This window comes from Daucus carota, chromosome 4, assembly GCF_001625215.2.
Source record: "Daucus carota subsp. sativus chromosome 4, DH1 v3.0, whole genome shotgun sequence".
NCBI classification, from domain to species: domain Eukaryota; kingdom Viridiplantae; phylum Streptophyta; class Magnoliopsida; order Apiales; family Apiaceae; genus Daucus; species Daucus carota.
This window is the reverse complement of record NC_030384.2, coordinates 46,132,045-46,152,222: the sequence shown is the minus strand read 5'-3', so window position 1 is coordinate 46,152,222 and position 20,178 is coordinate 46,132,045. Positions and strand designations below refer to the sequence as shown.

General features: G+C 36.2%; 3 protein-coding genes across 5 annotated transcripts; 2 read left to right on the top strand and 1 right to left on the bottom strand.

Annotated features, from left to right (window-relative positions):
* Window positions 1-2,113: 2,113 nt before the first annotated feature.
* On the top strand, window positions 2,114-11,751 carry LOC108218492 (uncharacterized). The gene is made up of 9 exons (XM_017391453.2): window positions 2,114-2,419; window positions 2,521-2,748; window positions 3,315-3,436; window positions 3,710-3,770; window positions 3,936-4,076; window positions 9,887-9,994; window positions 10,149-10,377; window positions 10,462-10,713; window positions 11,270-11,751. The coding sequence occupies exons 1-9, from the start codon at window positions 2,267-2,269 to the stop codon at window positions 11,350-11,352; spliced, it is 1,377 nt and encodes a 458-aa protein (XP_017246942.1). The 5' UTR covers window positions 2,114-2,266; the 3' UTR covers window positions 11,353-11,751.
* Window positions 11,752-12,894: 1,143 nt separating this feature from the next.
* LOC108218491 (protein LYK5) lies at window positions 12,895-15,237 on the top strand. Its single transcript, XM_017391452.2, has one exon. It carries the CDS (start codon window positions 12,991-12,993, stop codon window positions 15,031-15,033), a length of 2,043 nt encoding a protein of 680 aa, XP_017246941.1. The 5' UTR covers window positions 12,895-12,990; the 3' UTR covers window positions 15,034-15,237.
* An 87-nt stretch (window positions 15,238-15,324) lies between these two features.
* On the bottom strand, window positions 15,325-19,918 carry LOC108218493 (AP-1 complex subunit sigma-2-like). 3 transcript variants are annotated; one of them, XM_064091934.1, is made up of 9 exons: window positions 19,546-19,918; window positions 19,373-19,454; window positions 19,065-19,143; window positions 18,030-18,116; window positions 17,269-17,360; window positions 16,625-16,733; window positions 16,500-16,535; window positions 15,744-15,830; window positions 15,325-15,662 (listed from the first exon to the last, which is right to left on the bottom strand). In XM_064091934.1, the coding sequence occupies exons 3-9, from the start codon at window positions 19,065-19,067 to the stop codon at window positions 15,591-15,593; spliced, it is 486 nt and encodes a 161-aa protein (XP_063948004.1). In that variant the 5' UTR covers window positions 19,068-19,143; window positions 19,373-19,454; window positions 19,546-19,918; the 3' UTR covers window positions 15,325-15,590. The 3 variants fall into 3 exon arrangements, with proteins under 3 accessions (XP_063948004.1, XP_063948003.1, XP_017246946.1); XM_064091933.1 differs by having other exon boundaries at window positions 19,373-19,918; XM_017391457.2 differs by lacking the exons at window positions 19,373-19,454; window positions 19,546-19,918 and having other exon boundaries at window positions 19,065-19,196.
* Between the last annotated feature and the right edge of the window lie 260 nt (window positions 19,919-20,178).

Sequence of the window (20,178 nt, the reverse complement as noted above, 5' to 3'; positions counted from 1 at the left end):
CTTTTGAGAGTTGAGACTTGTTAAATCAGGATGAAGATGGACACTTGGGGTTTTTCCTGTAAAGGAAATACGGGTTTAATTTTTTGTGAAAAAGGTTCTGGAAATATATAACTAAATTTTAACAGATAAATTTTAATATGGAAAGACTTCTTATTATATTGAAGAATAAAAGAATTATGTATATATCAAATAAAAAATCATATCAACAGAATAACAACAAGGGAAAATTTGTATTCATAATGCCGTGTTTTAACTTATGTAAAGGTTTCCATAAAAAAAAAAAAAAAACTTATGTAAAGTTGCATAAAGAAATGGTGGAGGCATAAAAGGAATTTACTTTATCGTTTATCTTTAAAATTAGAAATATGCTTCTGCGTATCGATTTTCATTTTTTTCCCGCCCTTATCTCCATGGACGGCTTTATGATTGTCTCAATTCTCAAATAAATCTTTCTTGCCCTCTTTGCAGATTAATAATACGGGGTCATTTGTTAAATTTAGACCGTTTCATCTGAATGAGTTGAATTTCTGAATGATTGATTAATCTGGATGAGAATGAATACTCTTGTTTGTCTTTTTTCCTAATTTATAATATGGATGACTAGTTTATAGCATAAATTACTATTAAATATATTATTTTATTAAATAATTGGTACTATTATGTATTTTATTTTTTTAAAATAATTTTAAAATATAATATAATATGATTGTTGGAATTTTTAATGAATAGCTTAGTTCATCTGGATGATTGAGAGGAAAAAGTTAGCATCTGTCGTCCAGTAGGTTAATTGTTGTCCAGTAAGTTTTTAGGTCGTCCAATTCAAATAGAAAACTATCAAACGTGCTTTAACATGATAAATTTTTAAACAAAACCGTAACCTTCTCATTCACCTATTATGAATGAGGCCTACGTCTTTTGGGGCCGTTTGGGTGGGTTTAAAATAAGTGTTTTTTGCTTAAAATAAAAAAGTGGAGTAGAAGTCAGAAGCAAGTTAAGACTTATAAGTGATTAAACTGTTTGGGAAATAAGTAGAAGTCCTGAAACAAAAGCTAGTAATCCTAACTTCTTTTAAGTGCTTCCTGACTTTTTACACAAACGGTACAAATAAGTGCTTATAATTTATAAACGCAGAAGTCGACTTATTTATGTGCTGCCAAACACCACCTTTATTTGAGCAACTTAATCAGCTTCTGCCTTATGTAATGTTCTACGGGCAGCCCGAGGCGTGTCCTAGATGATTGGAAGAATCTGTAATTCGAGTCGACAATTATAAGATTTTCTAAATTTTTAAACCAAAGAAATGCGTGATTGGAATGTAAATTTTTACATATTTTCGATACTTTTTATTCGTAATAATCAACGTTCGTCAAAGATGCTGTTATCGTGATATTATCTCCTAAATTCCTAATCATCTGACTGCAACATGCTCTTAAAAAAAAGCTGTTTGCCCCATAACAATTGATATTCTGTGGCACACTGTCTGAAGAACAACATATACATACCGCTTTAATATCGAATAAATTCTCATCCATATCTCAAATCTACTCACCTCCGGCATATAAATTCCCAGCTACTTATGCCACTTGCCCAACTCCCTCTTACTTTTATCAATGCCTGGTCTCTTTTCATCTTTACCTAAATTGTCGGGGACGTTTAAACTTTAAAATGTATTTATTTTATAATTTAAAAATAATTTTCAAAACAAACATATTTTTAAAGGAAGAAAAAGCTAAACAGTCTGAATTCTGGAAGATATCTTAAACATTTTTTTGGGTCTCCTAATTTTTGAGCATAGATACCGAAAAGGTCTTGCAGAAAAAATTTGTGATTGATTGTTCAAAACAACAGTTGTTATATTATAACCTGTATATGTTTATTTAAAAAATCATTTGGTTGTCTTTTAAAAAAGAAATGATCTAATAGTGACATTTATTCAATTTTAATTACATGTATAAATTTTTGTTATTATTGAATTGTTTTTCTTTTTCAGAATAGAAATCAAATAAAAATATTTACAAAATATCTTCCTAAATCAAGCTAAATTGGCACACATGCACTCATACCTCCGATATATCAATAATAAATATTAATAATCTCGTAAAATACATATATTTTTTTTAATTTTTAATATTTGAACAATGCTTTATCGTGTTTGATCGCTGATTGCTAATTGCGATGAGCCGATGACCTTTTACCCCCGGTATATTTCAGTTAGTTGGGACTTTGGGGTTTTGAGTGATCAAAAAAATAAACCGCCTTGCCTCCGATGAACACAAAAACGCCGCCGTTTCTGCGGTGGTTAGCGGTGGTCGTAGCGGTCGGAGCTCTGACAATTTCCGCTCGCATAACAGCTTCAAACGAAGATCCTGTCATTTCTCGTATCGCCTTCGGATCATGCGCCGACCAAAGCTCTCCTCAGGTAAGTCACTCCCGTCAATTCAGCTGCTACTTGTGCCCATACACATGTTTGTTAATCTGTTACTAAGACAATGTTTGTTATTACATGTGTAATAAGCCCAGCCAATATGGGATGCAATAAATGAGTATGATCCTCAAGTGTTCATATGGTTGGGTGATAATATATATGGAGATAATAAGAGGCCTTTTAGGGTTTTTGGGAAAGAAAGGACTATTGGACCCTGGAAAAATGTGCCCCGGTTTTATCCCGTCTCGGAGCAGGAAATGCGGGATAAGTACAGTAAGGCGAAGAATGGTCCCGGTTATTCTCGTCTCAGGCAGACTGCTAAGGTGTGCCCCTCTCTTTTGTTTAGTTTGTTTCGGTTTAAATGTTATGTAGTATTGATGGAGTAATTATGTGTAAGTTTGATCTGCTTAACTGCACTCATCGGGTTTCAGGGAAGGATTTTACAACTAATTATGTGTAATAAAATGTGCTCAACCACGCTCATCAGGTTTTGGTTAGGATTTCATAACTAATTTATAAGAATTTCGGATTGCTTCATATGATTTAACTTATCTAAGACTACTAGCTGATAGTTTTGTACTAAATATATGTGGTTCGGGAAAGTCCAAATAGGTGAAAGGTAAATATTGGTTTGTATTATGAGATACTCATATGAGACGACTATGCTTGAATCTGTATGCCAACTGTATACGATACTTTATTTACTTTTCTACTTTTTACTATCACATTTTTTCCATCTCTTTCTGTTTGTAATCTAGTACTTCTATAAATTGAATTGTTCAACTAGCCATCGTCGAGAGGGAATGAGTGTTTATGAAATGAAGGTGCTGATTGTCTATGAATGGAAAAACAAAATATAGTCTGACTTGGTGACATATGATGTTTATAGGTCATTGGCACATGGGATGACCATGATTACGGGTTGAATGATGCAGGGAAAGAATTTAGTGAGAAGATCACAAATCAAAGACTTCTACTCGATTTCTTGGATGAACCTCAAGACAGTCCACGGTGGGTTGCATTCATCATTGTGATTCAATTACTTATGTTGCGAACCATCTCTGTAAATAGTCTGTCTTACTGGTACCTCTTTTTTTAGTAACAAATATTGTTTTCGTAAAAATTCATCGAGTTAATTGACTTTATTAAACAAGATGTATAATTTGGAGGGCGAGTATGTAAAGAGTTCAGGAAACAATTATGTTGTGCTTCTTTGCTTGAAATTTTTAGTCTGTCCATTTCTTTATAGAAGTGCTAGTACTGATAAACTGAAATTTGTTGTAGGCGCAAACAAGCTGGTGTTTACACATCATATACATTTGGCCCCTTGGGCAAAAAAATTAAGGTAGCAATGCAGTGTTTACTGTTTAGAACTTCGCTGTTGGCTATTATTATCTATATGCTCTGTGGGAAATACGCTCCTTGTCTATTAACTATAACGCGCACAGTTCAGGGTTCTAGTATGGCAAATTCTTCTACTTGTTTCTAATCGTGAGATCAACTGCTTCAGGTTATACTTCTAGATACCAGATACCACAGAGATCCGTTGCGTAGTGATGGAAGTATTCTAGGAGCTTCACAATGGTCATGGTTGGAGAAGGAGTTAAGTGGGCCTGCGTCTGCTATAACTATTATTGGCTCTTCTGTTCAGGTATGAAAAGTTTATATTTGTATTTGCAAATAATTTATAATATTATTTGCAAAAACTTCATTATATTTTGTTGCTGCTATCCTGTATAAATACGTGTAATGATATTTGTACTGTGACTGAAATATAAAAATTAAAACAATGGAAAGGTTTGTTCTTGATAAATCTCAGTTATGTTCCCAGTATATGTAGCAGACTAGCATAAACTAAGTACAGTAAAGTAAGCTCGAGAAAGTAACAATGGAGGTTTCATTCATTTCTAGAGAGAGAAAACAGAGCAGAATGTAAAATGTGTATTGTAAATCTTAAGCTACAAGAAACTAGACTCAACTGTCTTTATATACAAAAATATAATCCTAACAACTACAGCTGTAATCTGTAACTAACTCTTACTACTAGCCACTACTAATATGCTGAGGTGGATGAATTGCTGAGGTGGATATGGATGCACAGCTGTGTACTGGAGTTGTTACTTCAATATCCCCCCTCAAGTTGGGATGGGAAACCATTCCTAACTTGTCAAGCAGAGAATTAAATTGAGCAGAAGGTGCAACCTTGGTAAGAATATCAGCAAGTTGTGACTTAGTAGGTAGATAAGTGAGCTGCAAAAGTCCTTCCAGAACCTTGTCTCGAGTAAAATGACAGTCTAGTTCTATGTGTTTTGTACGCTCGTGAAACACTGGATTCTTAGCAATGTGTAATGCAGATTGGTTATCACAATGTAAAGTAACAGGTTGAAGATCATGCACTCCTAACTCTTCAAGTAAACGGACCACCCATGTGACCTCTGCAGCTGCTGAAGCCATCGCTCGATATTCAGCTTCTGCAGAAGATTTTGAAATTGTATGTTGCTTCTTTGACTTCCAGGTGACAGGAGATTGACCTAACAATAGGATATAGCCGGTCACAGAACGTCGGGAATCAAGACAAGATGCCCAATCTGCATCTGAAAAAGCCTGTAACGTCAGTTTGTCTGTTGCTTTTAACAAAATTCCTTGATGAATAGTACCAGCCAGATATCGAATGGTATGGTGAAGTGCAGCTAGATGTGTATTTCTTGGAGCATGCATATACTGGCTTAAAGTTTGCACAGTATATGACAAATCAGGCCTTGAATTAGTTAAGTAATTCAACTTTCCAACCAATGACCTGTAACTTTCAGGATTATTAATCAATGTCCCATCACTATGAGACAATTTCAAATGAACTGGTAATGGGGTACAAGTGGTTCGAGTGCAATCAATACCAGCCTCTGCAATGATCTCCTTTGCAAATTTCTGTTGGTTGAGAATAATGCCATCTGCAGTATGTGTAACTTGAATTCCTAAGAAGTAATGTAGTTCACCCAAATCCTTGATACCAAATCTGCTGTCAAGATGTGATTTTAGACTGGTGACCGCATCAACATCATCTCCAGTAAGAACTACATCATCAACATATACAGCAGCTATACAGACTTTCCCATTGTGTCTTCTAATAAACAAACTGTAATCATTTTTTGACTGTTGAAAGCCTTGACACAATAATTCCTCAACTAACTTTCCATGCCATTCACGAGAGGCCTGTTTTAAGCCATATATTGACTTACGAAGTAAGCATACCAGATTATTTGGGTTAGGCAAACCTTCTGGAACACACATATACACTTCTTGTTTCAATGTTCCATGCAAAAACGCATTATTAACGTCCAGTTGATGAAGTTTCCAGTTCTTTGAAGCTGCAACTGACAGTAAAATTCTCACTGTGCTCATCTTGATAACAGGTGAAAAAGTATCCTCATAATCGACACCTAGCTTTTGATTGTAGCCTTTGGCTACTAATCGAGCCTTACAACGCTCCAGACTCCCATCTGATTTTAGTTTCACCTTAAACACCCATCTTGATCCTATGGCTTTCTTATTAGGTGGTAACTGGACAAGATCCCACGTATGGTTGGCATGTAAAGCATCCAATTCTTTTTGCATTGCTGCAATCCAAATGGGACTAGTAGCAGCCTCTTTATATGTTTTAGGTTCAACAATAGAACACTTGGGAGTGAGTTGATCAGAAGTTGATAAGGTGACAATATTACACCAATGTTGATCATCTGAATTCTTAGCAGCAGTATTACACTTATATGAGGACAAGTAAGATGGAGGCTTAGAAATTCGAGTAGATTTTCGAATAGGTTCTGGAACAGTAGTGTTTAGGCTCAAATCATGAACATTCTCAGAATTATTCTCAGAGACAGATGAATCTCTAGAATTATTCTCAGAATTAGAATCATGTAAACATGAAGAATCATGTTCATCATACTCAAAATTATCTGCTAATGGAACAGTGGTAACTGATGGAAAAGTATGATCAATATGGGGCAGTGTGGTTACAGCAGGAAGATATATATGACTAGGAAAACCATCACATTTTTTAATGGAATGATAAGGAAAATGTTTCTCATGGAAAATAACATCCCGAGAAACAAAAATATAATTGGACTGGAGACTTAATAATTTGTAGCCTTTCTGAGAATTTGAGTAACCAATGAAAGCACAAGCAACTGAACGTGGATCAAATTTACTTCTATCCGTAGCAATAGTAGAAGCAAAACACAAGCAACCAAAGGTCTTAAAAAGTTCATAAGAAGGAATCATACCAGTGAGCCTGTGATAAGGGGTATCATTGTTAATGCTCTGCAATGGAAGCCTGTTTATCAAATAAGTGGCACATAAAACGCACTCATTCCAGAACTTAGCAGGAAGTTTCGACTGAAACTGCAATGATCTAGCAGTCTCAAGTAAATGACGGTGCTTGCGCTCCACAACACCGTTCTGTTGTGGAGTATGACTACAAGACGTTTCTTGACAAATACCTTTTGAGAGGAGAAACACCCTCATTGCTCCTTGACACAGTTCTGGGGCATTATCAGATCGAATTCTTAACACTGTGCCTTTAAACTGAGTATGAACATAAGCTAAAAAATCAGACATAATCTGCACACATTCTGTTCTCGATTTCAACATATGTACCCATGTAAAACGGGTAAAATCATCTACAATGGTTAAAAACTGATTGTAACCATTATGAGAACGAACTTTGTACGGTCCCCACACATCAATATGAAGTAATTGAAACGCAGCAGTGGTTTTGATAGAACTACCAGTAAAACTCAATCTAGTTTGTTTAGCCAATGGACAAACTTGACATATAAGATCAGCAGAATTGTTCTGTAAATGAGACAATGCTGTTATTTTCTTTAGTCTATCAAAAGGAGCATGACCAAGACGCAAATGCCACGTACTCAAATCTTCCTTTGCACCAAGTAATGCTGATGGTGTGCTGTGCAAAGCAGAAGAAGTAGTGTATAATCCTCCATGCATCCTACCAAGATGAACTGGACTCTCTTTCTTCAAATGGTTCTGTAGTAAACAATCAGTACCATTAAAAATCATGGAACAATTTAAATCTGTACAGAGTTTCTGAACAGAAATAAGATTGTACTTGAACATTGGAATGTGCAACACATTGTGCAAGGTTAAGTCGAGCACTTGAACAGTGCCAGTATGAAGAATGAGTACTTTTGTCCCATCTGATATGACAATAAAATCAGAATTGCCAGAAACTGATTTATAAGAAGTGAAGAGGCCAAGATTAGAACAAATATGGTCACTAGCACCACTATCTATCACCCAAGAAGAATTATGAATGTTGTCTGAAGCTAGACATATCTTACCAGCCAACATAGCATGATGAGTTGTTGATGGCTGGTCAGACACATGTTGTTTGTTGAGAAGATCCAAAAGCTGTTGATATTGTTCTGTGCTGAATGTGTTGCTAGCAGGAGTAGAAGCAGATTCTCCAAATTGTGCTACTGCAGCCACTTTTCTGTTGTCCTTGAAGCCCTTAGGATATCCATGAATCTTAAAACATCGTTCTATACTGTGCCCTGCCATTTGGCAATGGGAACAAAAGTAGTTGTTTGACTTCTTGGAATTATTTCCAACAGCAGAAGAAGAAAAATTCTTCTTAGGAAATGAGCTTGTTCTGGCAGCAGTATTAGTGGAATTTCTGTGAGAATCAGCCACAAATGCCAAAGATTCAGATTGAGAATTGGTATTGGACAAATCTTGATGCCTTTCTTCCTGCACAAACATCCGAAAAACACTAGAAATGCTAGGCACTGGCTGTTGCATCAGAATAGCACCACGAACCGTAGCAAACTTATCACTCAGTTTCATCATAAACTGAAGCAAACGATGATCCTTTTCTTTTTGAAGAATTCGCTGATTGACATTACATGTGCATTTGTTGCAAATACAAGCCGCTGGAGGACTAGCATCATTCAAGGCTTCCCATAGACTCTTGATCTCAGTAAAAAAACTAGAAACTGACTTAGTGCCTTGAGTAAGATCAGCCAACTGTTGTTCAACAGAGTATGTTTGTGTCAGAGAAGGACAACCAAACCTCTCCTCAAGATCGATCCAAATCTCTCTAGCAGTCTTAAAATACAAGACACTGGTAGAGATAGTTTCATCAAGATTACACAAAAGCCACGAGCACACAAGATCATTACACCTCTCCCAAACTCTCAACTCATCAGGATTAGTAGGCTTAATTGCAGATCCATCAATAAAAGGAAGCTTGTTTTTACCAGACAAACTAAGAAGCATAGATCGTTTCCAAGTAGCATATCCAGTACCGTTAAATTTGACAGTAACTAATTGAGAGGTATGTGCATCAGAAGGATGAATATAGTATATACTAGAAGGATCAGAGTTATTAGTAACAAGACGACTCCATGGAGCGGAATTATTACCAGAATTAGCCATGAATTCACAGAATTAGGGCACAAAACTGAGAAAAGAAATGCAGACGAGTAGAAAAACTCAAGAGATTAGAGATTTTACACCTGAAACAGCGATCTCACAAGCAATCGATGAGACGAAGAACAGATCGCAAATCTCACAAGCAAAGCGGAAGAAATTAAGATGCAAACAAGCAGAAATCAGCCGTTAATCGTGTAGATGGCTCTGATACCATGATAAATCTCAGTTATGTTCCCAGTATATGTAGCAGACTAGCATAAACTAAGTACAGTAAAGTAAGCTCGAGAAAGTAACAATGGAGGTTTCATTCATTTCTAGAGAGAGAAAACAGAGCAGAATGTAAAATGTGTATTGTAAATCTTAAGCTACAAGAAACTAGACTCAACTGTCTTTATATACAAAAATATAATCCTAACAACTACAGCTGTAATCTGTAACTAACTCTTACTACTAGCCACTACTAATATGCTGAGGTGGATGAATTGCTGAGGTGGATATGGATGCACAGCTGTGTACTGGAGTTGTTACTTCAATAGTTCTAAATGAAGATAGATAATGAAGGATTCTTAATTATAATTTTACATATCCGCTCAAACTGTTTTGTTTTATGTTGCTCACCCTGTCATTAACACTAGCCATACTAAAAACCCTAAATTTCGCACATATTTCTGTTCTCTATTAGCAATTAGATAAGGCGGTGCAGAGTGCTAAGAACTATCAAGTTCATGACCTAAATTTGAATGCAACTCTTTTTTCAACTGGTGGTGCACATGGGTGAATGGCAGGCAAGAGCCAAGAGCGAAAGTAACTGTAAATATGGGCGTATGGCACAGAAATTATGTTTTTCTTAACAATAGATTGATTATGCAAAATAAATTGACTTGTTTGGGACACCGCTATATTGCAAAATATGGTATTCCGTTGTACGGAGTATATTTGGGATAAAAGGTAGAATAACCCAAACTTGCAGATGTGTTTTGCCTAACTGCACAATTGTTTCCCACAATTCAGGTTGTATCAAATATTTCAGCAACAACCGGCCCTCTATTCCATTTGGAGTCATGGGGAAGATTTCCAAAGGAGAGGAAGCGACTCTTTAAGTTAATATCAGACAGTAAGGTAATACTCTCATTCTCGATTGCTTATTTCACTGTCTATTCATAAATGTGCTCTATAGACTGAAACTTCACTATCATTTTTCCGATTATCTATCTTTCTAGACATCTAAATTATCAATTGCTTAAAATATTAAAGTAAAGTCTTACTTGTATAGAGGGATGGAGTCTTCTTTATAAGTGGTGATGTTCATTTTGGAGAGATCACTCGATATGACTGTGGTATCGGATATCCCCTGTATGATGTAACCTCAAGTGGGCTTACCCAAGCTGTAGAGAAGGTGATCCCATCACCTTTTCAGTCATTTGTGAGATTTGTTGCATGGCTGACACCTACTACAATGCGAGTCAAGAACAAAAGTTGCAGATACAAATCATGCACATATGGTACCCTTGTTTTTCTATATAAAATTTTAGTACTCAGGAAATGTTGTTTGGATTTTAAATATGTAAGTTTTGTTTATATGATAGGACAACCAAACTTTGGGGTTGTAGATGTAAATTGGGATGCTGTCCCGGTGAGTATAAAACTCGAAGTGAGGGATGCCAGGGGAATGCCTGTTCATAGCGTCAATGTATCATTATCCGACCTCCAAGCCAGACACAAAGGTTCCGAATATAGCATGAAAGCAGGAGAGCACAGGAGACACTGCTCTCTCGAAGTTACTCTACCACGGATTATCAGATATCGTTTAGCCATCCTATTCTTTTGCACTTTAGCTGGTACGTCGTCTAAGTCTAAAATTTAGGAAATATTTATTGGTTGAAGTTCTGACGTCAAACTTTGTGATCTCTATGACCTTTATAGTCGCCTCAGGTTCGCGACAAGTCCATGCAATTCTGAGTGTCAATTGATGTCCTCATAATTACTATATAGAAAGAGAAGTTGAGCTTTATATGTTTAGAAAACATTTGTATACTAGTTAGTATTAATGCGTCTCTCTTAATCACATATTTAAGGTATGATAGCTATGGCATTTGTATACAAGCTTCCCTTGTAGAGTCAAATTCTGAATATTTGGGTCAACTTATTTACTCTAGAATCACCTGCTTTACCAAAAATATGTGAAATGCTAAAGAAATAATCTATTCAGGCTCCATCACACTTATTGTACTTTTTTCTTCTTTTTTACCTTAAAAAGGGCCTCCTGTTATTGTTTATAACTTCATGGTTAATAAATAAGTTTGAAGTTTAAAGAGTTCCTATACATAGCACATTTGCAGATTGCATGCTAATGTCATTCTCTGTTTGCTTATTGTTTCTTGGACAATTTTGCAGTACTGCTGCTGCTTCTTGCGGGGCTATTTTATGTGGTAATATCAGCCTTCATTCGGTGCATTCGCAAGCACAAACTGGATTAACCTGTGGCATTCTGTCAGACTTATGTTGAGTCCCATTAAATTTTGGAACCAGTAATCAGCATTACCACGCAGTGGATATCCCAAGTTTTGGTATGGCAAACTCTGATACCACATTGGATGAAAGAGTTAATGTGAATCGAACTATTTGTTTGATTTTAAATTGATAGATGTTTTAGAAGTGAAGTGAATACTAGGTCTTTGGTCAAGACGAGAGGTTTGATACAAGGGAAAAGTCAGTAGTGGCATAGACTAACAAATACATCGATAAAGTTGAGTGAAATAGGCAGACCATGACCATATTAGCCTCTGTCCTTTTATTAGTGCATGTACTCGGAAATTACCGGGCATTATTTTGGTTGTACTTGGTTTTTATGAGTTTATTTTCTGCATTTAGCGTCACCAGTATTGTGCCCACTGGGAAATAGTTCTCTACTATTAAGTTTGTTGAATTGTAGTTTGATATGGACATCACTGCTAAAATGCCATTTCGGAAATACTCTCAAAATTGACCATTTAGACGTGAAGATTAAGTTAGTAGGGCATGAAAGTTTTGTTAATATGTAACATAAGTACATGACATATTGCCGTGTTCTAAACGTCTAAATAACAGGTGATAAGGTCGGAGACGCGAGAAAGGAAGCTGGGAATGTCTTGGTTTCATAGTGTGCTTCTTATAATAACAGAAATTTACCCGTGTTTGGCAGATCATATTACTTTTTAGTTAAATGGGCGGCCGATATCACATCTTTCTCGTAGTTGCCCTAGTGGAACATCAAAGTCGAAGTATGTGAAACTTTTAGTTTTTCTCTTCTAAAACTGGTTTTGTTATAATTTAAATTTCTTATAACTTTAAGTGATATGAATTTGACGTGTAATCAGAAACTGCTAGCCCTGGTCTCAGGTGCACGATACAAACTTATTACTTAAAAAATACATTAAAAAGGTGTTTCTCAAAATATTAAAAAAAATAGTATTCTTTCTGTTTCACTCATCTGTTTCCTCATTTCTTCGATGTTTGTTTTCACTGAGTTTAAGGTGTATATAAGATATAATTTTATAATTTATTTTTTGAATAAAAATTTAAATTAGAAATTTTCTAATTTTAAAAAAATTTAAAACTATATTTTAGATTAGAAATATGTATATTGAATTTTCAAACGATCATGGAATAGCAATCGTAAATAAGTTTTGTATAACGAATATGACTTTTGAGTTTTAATAAATGTAAAAAATATATATAAAATAATAGAAAATAAAATAAAAAGTGAAACTGTTATCTAATTTTTTATTATAAAATTTTATTATATTTGATAAATTTGAAAAACAAATGATCCAAAAAAAGCAGAAGAAATTATTAGAACCCGGAGAGTAATATATTTTTGTCAATAAAACTGCGAAAGTAAACAAAACAAAATAAAAAATGTGGACGAAATGCCAGTGCATAGCAGCCAGTCAAACGCGTTAATTAAACAACATTATTTTTAGTTGACTCGGTGGAACGGCTCATGTAATAAAAGTCAAGGTCACCTCATTACTTATAGCGTATGTTCATTCGACTTTCGTTCGAGACGTTAACACCACTGACATTATTTCTCCACACCCAACCAATTTCTCCACCGGAAAAAACCCTCCTCTCCGATGACCGGAAACAACCCAATCTCCGGCCAGTGGCCACTACTCTATCTATCCATACTATGTATCTCTCTAATATTACACAACTCCCAGGCTCAACAATCATATGTCAACAACAAGCAACTCCAGTGTGAACAAAACTACACAACCACCCTGGGCTACAACTGCTCCAGAGCCACCACCCCCAGCTGCCTATCTTACGTCACTTTCCGATCAAACCCTCCTTACACCACCCCTACCTCTATCGCTAATCTCCTCAACAGCAGCCCCTCTGAAGTTTCCAGGCTCAACAATTTCTCTAATGACTCTCCCATTAGTCCAAACACTCTTGTCATAGTCCCTGTCAATTGCTCATGCTCAGGGGCCAGAGCCCCTGGAGGCCCATTTTATCAGCACCAAACCAATTACACATTGAAAGCCCCTGGTGAAACATACTTCAGTGTGGCCAACAATACTTTCCAGGGGCTCACTACTTGTCAAACCCTGATTTCTCAGAACCCGTATAACGTTCGAAACTTGTTAATTGGGATGGAACTGAGTGTGCCTGTTAGATGTGCTTGTTTGAGTAAAAAACAGGTGGATGAGGGGTATAAGTATCTTCTGGCTTATCTGATTGATTGGGGGGATAATGTGAATCGGATTTCTCGCGAGTTTGGTGGGAGTGGAGCTGTGAATACGAGTGTTTTGGAAGCTAATGAGCTCACTGGGGAGAGCATTATTTTTCCCTTCACACCGTTGTTGGTTCCGCTTAAGAGAGAGCCTAATAGGTTGGAATTGTCAGCTTCTCCGCCTCTTCCACCGCCTTCTCCTACGCTGCCTCTTAATCCTGATAATGATGATGATGATTCTTCGAAGAAATGGGTGTTTATTGGAGTTGGGATTGGGGCTGGTTTGCTGGTACTTGGGTGTTTATCTGGTTTTCTTGTCTGGTTTTTCAGGAGGAAGTCAAGAAAAGAAGCGAGTCAAGCGACTGCGGTGGTTCCTAATCGGTATGGTGATTACCATAAGCCGGTGGAGACAGGGGGTATTCCATCGTCGTCATGGTCTATTACGTCAGAAGGGGTGAGGTATGCTATTGGATCCCTTGCACATTACAAGTTTGAGGAGTTGCAGCAAGCCACTGGATTTTTCGGGGAGGCGAATAGGATCAAAGGGTCTGTTTATAGGGGATTTTTTAATGGAGATTGTGCTGCTGTAAAGATTTTGAGAGGAGATGTTTCGACGGAGATTGGTATACTCAAGCAGATCAATCATTCTAACATAATCAGGCTTTCTGGTTACTGTGTGCACCAGGGTAACACTTACCTTGTTTATGAGTATGCAGAGAAAGGCTCTGTTAGTGATATGCTGCACGAGCCGAGTCTGGTTAAGAAGGATGACACGATACCTTCTGATGCTAATGTTTTGGGATGGATTCAGAGGGTTCAAATTGCTTATCATATTGCTGATGCTTTGAATTATCTACATAACTGCATAAATCCTCCCTACATCCATAAGAACTTGACTAGCAGCAATGTACTTCTGGACAGCAATTTAAGGGCCAAGGTCGCGAATTTCAGATTTGCGAGGTCTCTCATGGATGGTGAGGAGGGAGGTGGTATGCAACTGACTAGACATGTGGTGGGAACTTATGGGTGTATGGCGCCGGAGTACATTGAAAACGGGCTAATTACTCCTAAGCTTGATGTGTTTTCTTTTGGAGTGGTGATGTTGGAGCTCTTGTCGGGTAAAGAAGCTGTGCAACATAAGAACACTGAGACAGGAAAAGAGGACGAATTGCTTTCTGCTATGATTGTTGAGGTACTGGGAGGGGAGAATGTGAGAGAGAAGCTTGGAGAGTTTATGGATCCTTGCCTGAAAAAACAGTACCCATTAGACTTGGCATACTCTATGGCGCAGCTGGCTAGGAGCTGTGTTGCTGATGATCTCAACTCTCGTCCCTCTTCTGCAGAGGTTTTTATGACATTGTCTAAGATTCATTCGTCCTCGCTAGACTGGGATCCCTCTGATGAACTCGAGTATTCTAGGTCGATGAGCCATGGCAGATAAAGAACCCGATAGAGAACACCCAAGATTCCTTCTATGTTCTTTCTACTCTTAGCTGCTTAGGATCAAGTATTCATCACGAGTGTATAACATATTAACCTTCCTCGAATGTATTCATATATTTTTAAGTATAGCAGTAATGTATTAAAGAGCTATAGTAGCAAGTGAATTGTTTAAATCAGTTTGAGATGGCTTTTTGTGGCTTAATATGAACCAATGGGCATTCATGTTATGAGAGAGAATCAGATGAATTAGAATTCACAAGTATATTCACAAGTGTGTAAACCCATGACAAAAGCTAAAAGAAATTGTTTAAATCAACTTGATATGGCTTTCTTTGTATCATAATGGATTATTAGGCATTGAAGTAATTACAAATTACTATTGCATGCAGAGTAATTCTATCACAGGCATTTATGCAATTAAAAGAGAGATCCAGGCAGCACGTCCAAAGGTATTTATGACACTATTGCGGCTTGGAAAGATACTAGAAACTTTTCAAGCATTATTTGAAGCATGTTGAAATTGCATATAGAAAGATCATGTAGAGCTTCTAAGCTTTATTTGGTCGCCTGGGAGATTATGTAGCTCACAGAATTGGCCTGTTCTTTAGCAGCCTCAACTAATGAGTCCTACATGATTATTAGCAGCAATTTAAACTTCAGATTTTCCAACATTTGCACCAGGATACAACAGAGAAGTAGAAGGAATACCTGTGCAGCAACTAAACGCGCAACTGTTTTCTTGCTTGATTCTTGAAGCTCACCAGCAATCAAAATTTCATCCAGTATAAAATATGCCTGCCAATATTCTAGTAAGAAATAATTTTTTCCGGAAGAGTAAGAAACAACTTTATCTTTTTTACTTGGGACCATATGCACTGCAATTGAAACCGACATATTATTGAGGTACTATATACGGGAGAAAATCCATGAAAAAAAGATCTTTAAATCGATCTTCGTATTTCCTAATCTCATGCAGACTATACTGGTTGAAGCACTTTACTTGCGAGATTTGAGTGGCAAGGAAAGGTCTTTCTGAATAGTCTGCCAATATAATTAATATTTTTTGTATAAAGAACATACAGAATTATTTACCTAATATAACACAGTCAAGAAATCTGTTTTTTCTTTCTAGCAAGAGTGTGTTCATATGACAAAATAAGGTCCGAGGCAAAAAGAAACAGCTTCTCTAAGTACTTTTGGATTTTCATGGCCATTTTTCAGTTAATAACACATGTTTCAAAGTAGCTGTATTAATAATCTAGACATCTGCTTTTAAATTTCAACATGACAAAAACTTTTTCTAGTCAGGTTATTCGACCAAACCTTCTCCATAATGATTTACTGCCTAGCGCAGGATAGCAGCTGAATGTCCAAGGTGAAACACATATTTTCTTGATGTAGAGAAAACTGTTTCCTCACCAAATAAAGGGGATAGGTACTTATGTGACAGGCAGATGAACTTACCTTGTGAAAATTAAAAATTAAATCCAGCTCGCACACCTAATGTTCACAGCACACATCAGAATGGAACACACAGTAAAATTAAGCAGTTTATATTCAATAACAAATCAACTATTTGCAGGCCTCACACTTCCAAAATAACGATCCAAAATCTCCACATAATGATGGATAATTTCAAGAACTTCTAGTTCATTATCATCTTGATTAATGCACATGCAGAAATAAAGGCTCGCATATCTGCACATATAAAAAGAAAGTTACAGAAGGAAAAATGGTGATGCCAGTAATTATTGTTTATAGGCCAAATTATACACTTAACCAGTGTTACAGAAATCAGGAATCGGACCTAATCGGTTGAGCTACCGATTCAGGGATTAATCGGAAATCGGGGATTAATCGGAAGGATTAATCGGAGTGAAAATCGGATTTATTTTAATATTAAAATATTATTTAATATTTAATTATTATTATATTAACTATTTAGTAACTAATATATTTACTATATTCATAAACTCTATAATTATTCATATTTAAAGTAATATAGTATTTTAGTATTAATAATTTATCATATATACTTGGATTAAGAAATATATATAAGGATTAATTGGATTTCAAAAATCGAATCGGTGGCCGACCTTGCAGGGGATTAATCGGGGATTAATCGGTTAAATCGGGGATTTTTACAACATTGCACTTAACAGAAGACCTATATTCTACAACCATACGAGTAAACATGAACCAAAACTGGCTTTGGATAATAGCTTGCCAATACCTTTTATACACAACTTTGAATCCCCTCCATTCTACAAAATTGCAAAGCTTTGGGGCTCGGGTGAGAATCATACTGCTGAGCTCTCGGATTACCTTTAAAAAACATCCATTGACAGATAGGATTTTAAGCACAAGCTACCATCTACAAATTAAATCAATTACAGGTTTCTGGTTGTAGAATAGTTTCTGGTAGCATTTGAAAGCAAATGTTCATTAATACATTATCAGATGTCATGTAAATGATATTTAAGATCCCGCTTAAGTAAAATGAATGCTGAACCACAGCATCATCACATTTCTTAACATCAGCAATGCATGAGAAAGAAAGGCTTCTTCCTTACTTAACTAGTACATTAGCAAACTGCCATTCCTATTGGGCTTAAATTCATATTATCCCGAAGTATAAAGCTTTGACAATTTAAAACCATTACCCTTAGTTATTTTCAATCCAAATTATGACGATTGAGCAAACTGACAACGGGACAGAATACTGTCAGATAAATTAGCCAAATTTCCATTAACCAACAATTTAACACAAATGGTTGATAAGCAAAGGCATCAGCTAGGATTGGGGCACGTGCTGATGTATGCATCCTGCCATTATCTTCAGAAAGAGACTGTTTTCACCGCTTAAATCATGATCTAGCAGATCACCAGTAAACACTTGGCTATTATTACTCTCATTTTACAATTTTTTAGAAGATACAGAAAATGTGCAGCATCAAAATTATAATGTAAAACATATAAAGCCAGAATAAATACCTTCGTTCTTTCCTTCTGGGAATAAGGTGAATACCATTTAGTCAACCTCACTTTCCCCTGTCTGCTTATAAGAAGCACAAAATGAATCTGAACACAATATTAAAACATTAGTATGTTTACGCTCAACACACAGCAAAAAAAAAAAAATCTGAACGAAGGACCAGCTATTGCCCTGTCTAAGCAGATTGACCATGAACACTTTGTACCAGTATGTGTACTGGTACAAATTTATAATCATCCTCACTAGTTTGTATTCACAATATTTCCTAACCTGCCATACATTGCAGATTAGCAGGTGAGTAAACTCCCCTTCAAGTTTTGGCTAAATTAACACTAAACATCTAGTAATAAAGGCATTTTCCTGCATATGGCCCCAGGGGCCAGTCAAGAAAAGACTTTCTTAGGTTGTGTTCACTTGAATGGAATGTGACAAGAGAGAATGGCATGAAATTTTTTACCTTAGTTTGGGGTGATCCGAGAAAATGTCTATAATTTTAATTTCTTAAATCATTCCATTCCAATTTATTTGAACTCGAAAGCTAACCTAAGTGTCTTGAAAGGGATGCTCCATTCCACTTTCATCATTTCTCTACAATCATCATCATAAAAAGAATTGAGCCTCACTCATATTTAGTAACGGTTGTCTTATTCTCATACATTCTTCTTCTTCTTATTCTGTATAATTTTTCATTTCATTATATCTCATTCCATTCCATCCAAGTGAACTCGACTTTAAAGTAAAAAATACGAACACTCTATATTCCTCAGCAAACTCTCTCTCTAATGCATCATATAAACTCCTAAAATAAAATCTGCACAATAGAGTCCCTATTTAGCCACAGCCCCTCAATTTTTTCACCACAGACTAACCCAACCATGGTGAAACGTGATCATCTAATAAAGCCGGCCTTTCATTAGTATAAAACTTCAGTATTAGATAAAAAAAATGTGCACAGAGCTGAGCATAATCAGCGAATAACAGATAAAAATAATAATCATAAAGTAATTAGACGACAGATTGAATTGAAGACGTACCATTTTTGAATAGAGAAGATGATGATTGTGATAAAATTCCCTGCTCGCTCGATCAATGTGAAAGGTGGCGACGATACTTCTGCGCGAAATAAGGATCGATCGTGTTTCAAAGAAGCAAATTTAAATCTGTAATTTACGATGAATTAAAATTTCTTTTTTTGAAACAAAGGTGTTAATCTAATAATAAAAGGCCATACGGCATCTACACCAATGATCGAGTCGAACAAACAGTAAATTGCAATCGCCTGATCTCACAATGAGACAGTTAAACGATATTTTGAAGAAAATGTATGTACAAATACAAGTACCCGCTTCATGCATTCTCGTTGAATTACTGGTACCCTCTTCATCATGCCCCGATAGAGCTATCGTTTGAGCTATCGACCAGAGCTGCGATTCCATACAAGCTTTCATACCAAATCAAACCCCGCTTACAATTAAGAAGCGAAAAACAAAACTCTCACCAGGGAGAGAAAACAACCTTAGATGAAACCACAAAAACAAGAGAAATCCGACTGGAGGAGAAAGACAGCGAAATCTCCGATGGTTTTAGATCTAAGAATCCCTCGAGAATAGATCTGGAGTAGAACCACAAAAACAAGAAAAATCGAACTGTAACTCACCCGCTTGGAAGAGAGACAACGAAATCTCCGATGGCTCTGGATCTAACTTTCCCGAGAAGAAGTATTATTCAAAAACTACGAATAAAACAAAGTAGTTAACTGATTCGGGGCTTTCCACCGGTGAAAACCGATGGAAGCCCCAGGCGGCTACGACAAGAGTGAAGCTAGAGAGAATTAGGGTTTTTTTGGGAGAGAGAGAATTAAAATTTCTTTTGTCACTTAATTAGGAGTTTGGCCTGTTTGTTTACCTCGCTTCATAGTACATTTATCTTAGCATTTTTGCACGTTTAGGGTTTAATTTTCTTTTATATCAATATGCCATTGGAAGGCTTTTTTTCATAAATATTCCGGTTGTAATTTTAGTTTTTCAAAAATATGATGCAACCTTAATTATGATTTTCACAATATGTAAGTTTTGTAATCATATATGCAATTTTGATCATATTTTTAAATATATATTTTTTTTTTAAAAATTCGTATTTTAATCGAGC

What these genes read in the sequence shown, in the direction of transcription:
- LOC108218492 (XM_017391453.2), top strand. Translation starts at nt 2,267, where the DNA reads ATGAACACAAAAACGCCGCCGTTTCTGCGGTGGTTAGCGGTGGTCGTA. An exon ending in GAACCTCAAGACAGTCCACG is followed by an intron (nt 3,437 to 3,709) that starts GTGGGTTGCATT and finishes AATTTGTTGTAG; the next exon opens with GCGCAAACAAGCTGGTGTTT. An exon ending in ATTCTTTTGCACTTTAGCTG is followed by an intron (nt 10,714 to 11,269) that starts GTACGTCGTCTA and finishes ACAATTTTGCAG; the next exon opens with TACTGCTGCTGCTTCTTGCG.
- LOC108218491 (XM_017391452.2), top strand. Translation starts at nt 12,991, where the DNA reads ATGACCGGAAACAACCCAATCTCCGGCCAGTGGCCACTACTCTATCTA.
- LOC108218493 (XM_064091933.1), bottom strand. An exon ending in TTCAAAGTTGTGTATAAAAG is followed by an intron (nt 16,734 to 17,268) that starts GTATTGGCAAGC and finishes TTATATGTGCAG; the next exon opens with ATATGCGAGCCTTTATTTCT. An exon ending in TGGATCGTTATTTTGGAAGT is followed by an intron (nt 16,536 to 16,624) that starts GTGAGGCCTGCA and finishes TGTGAACATTAG; the next exon opens with GTGTGCGAGCTGGATTTAAT.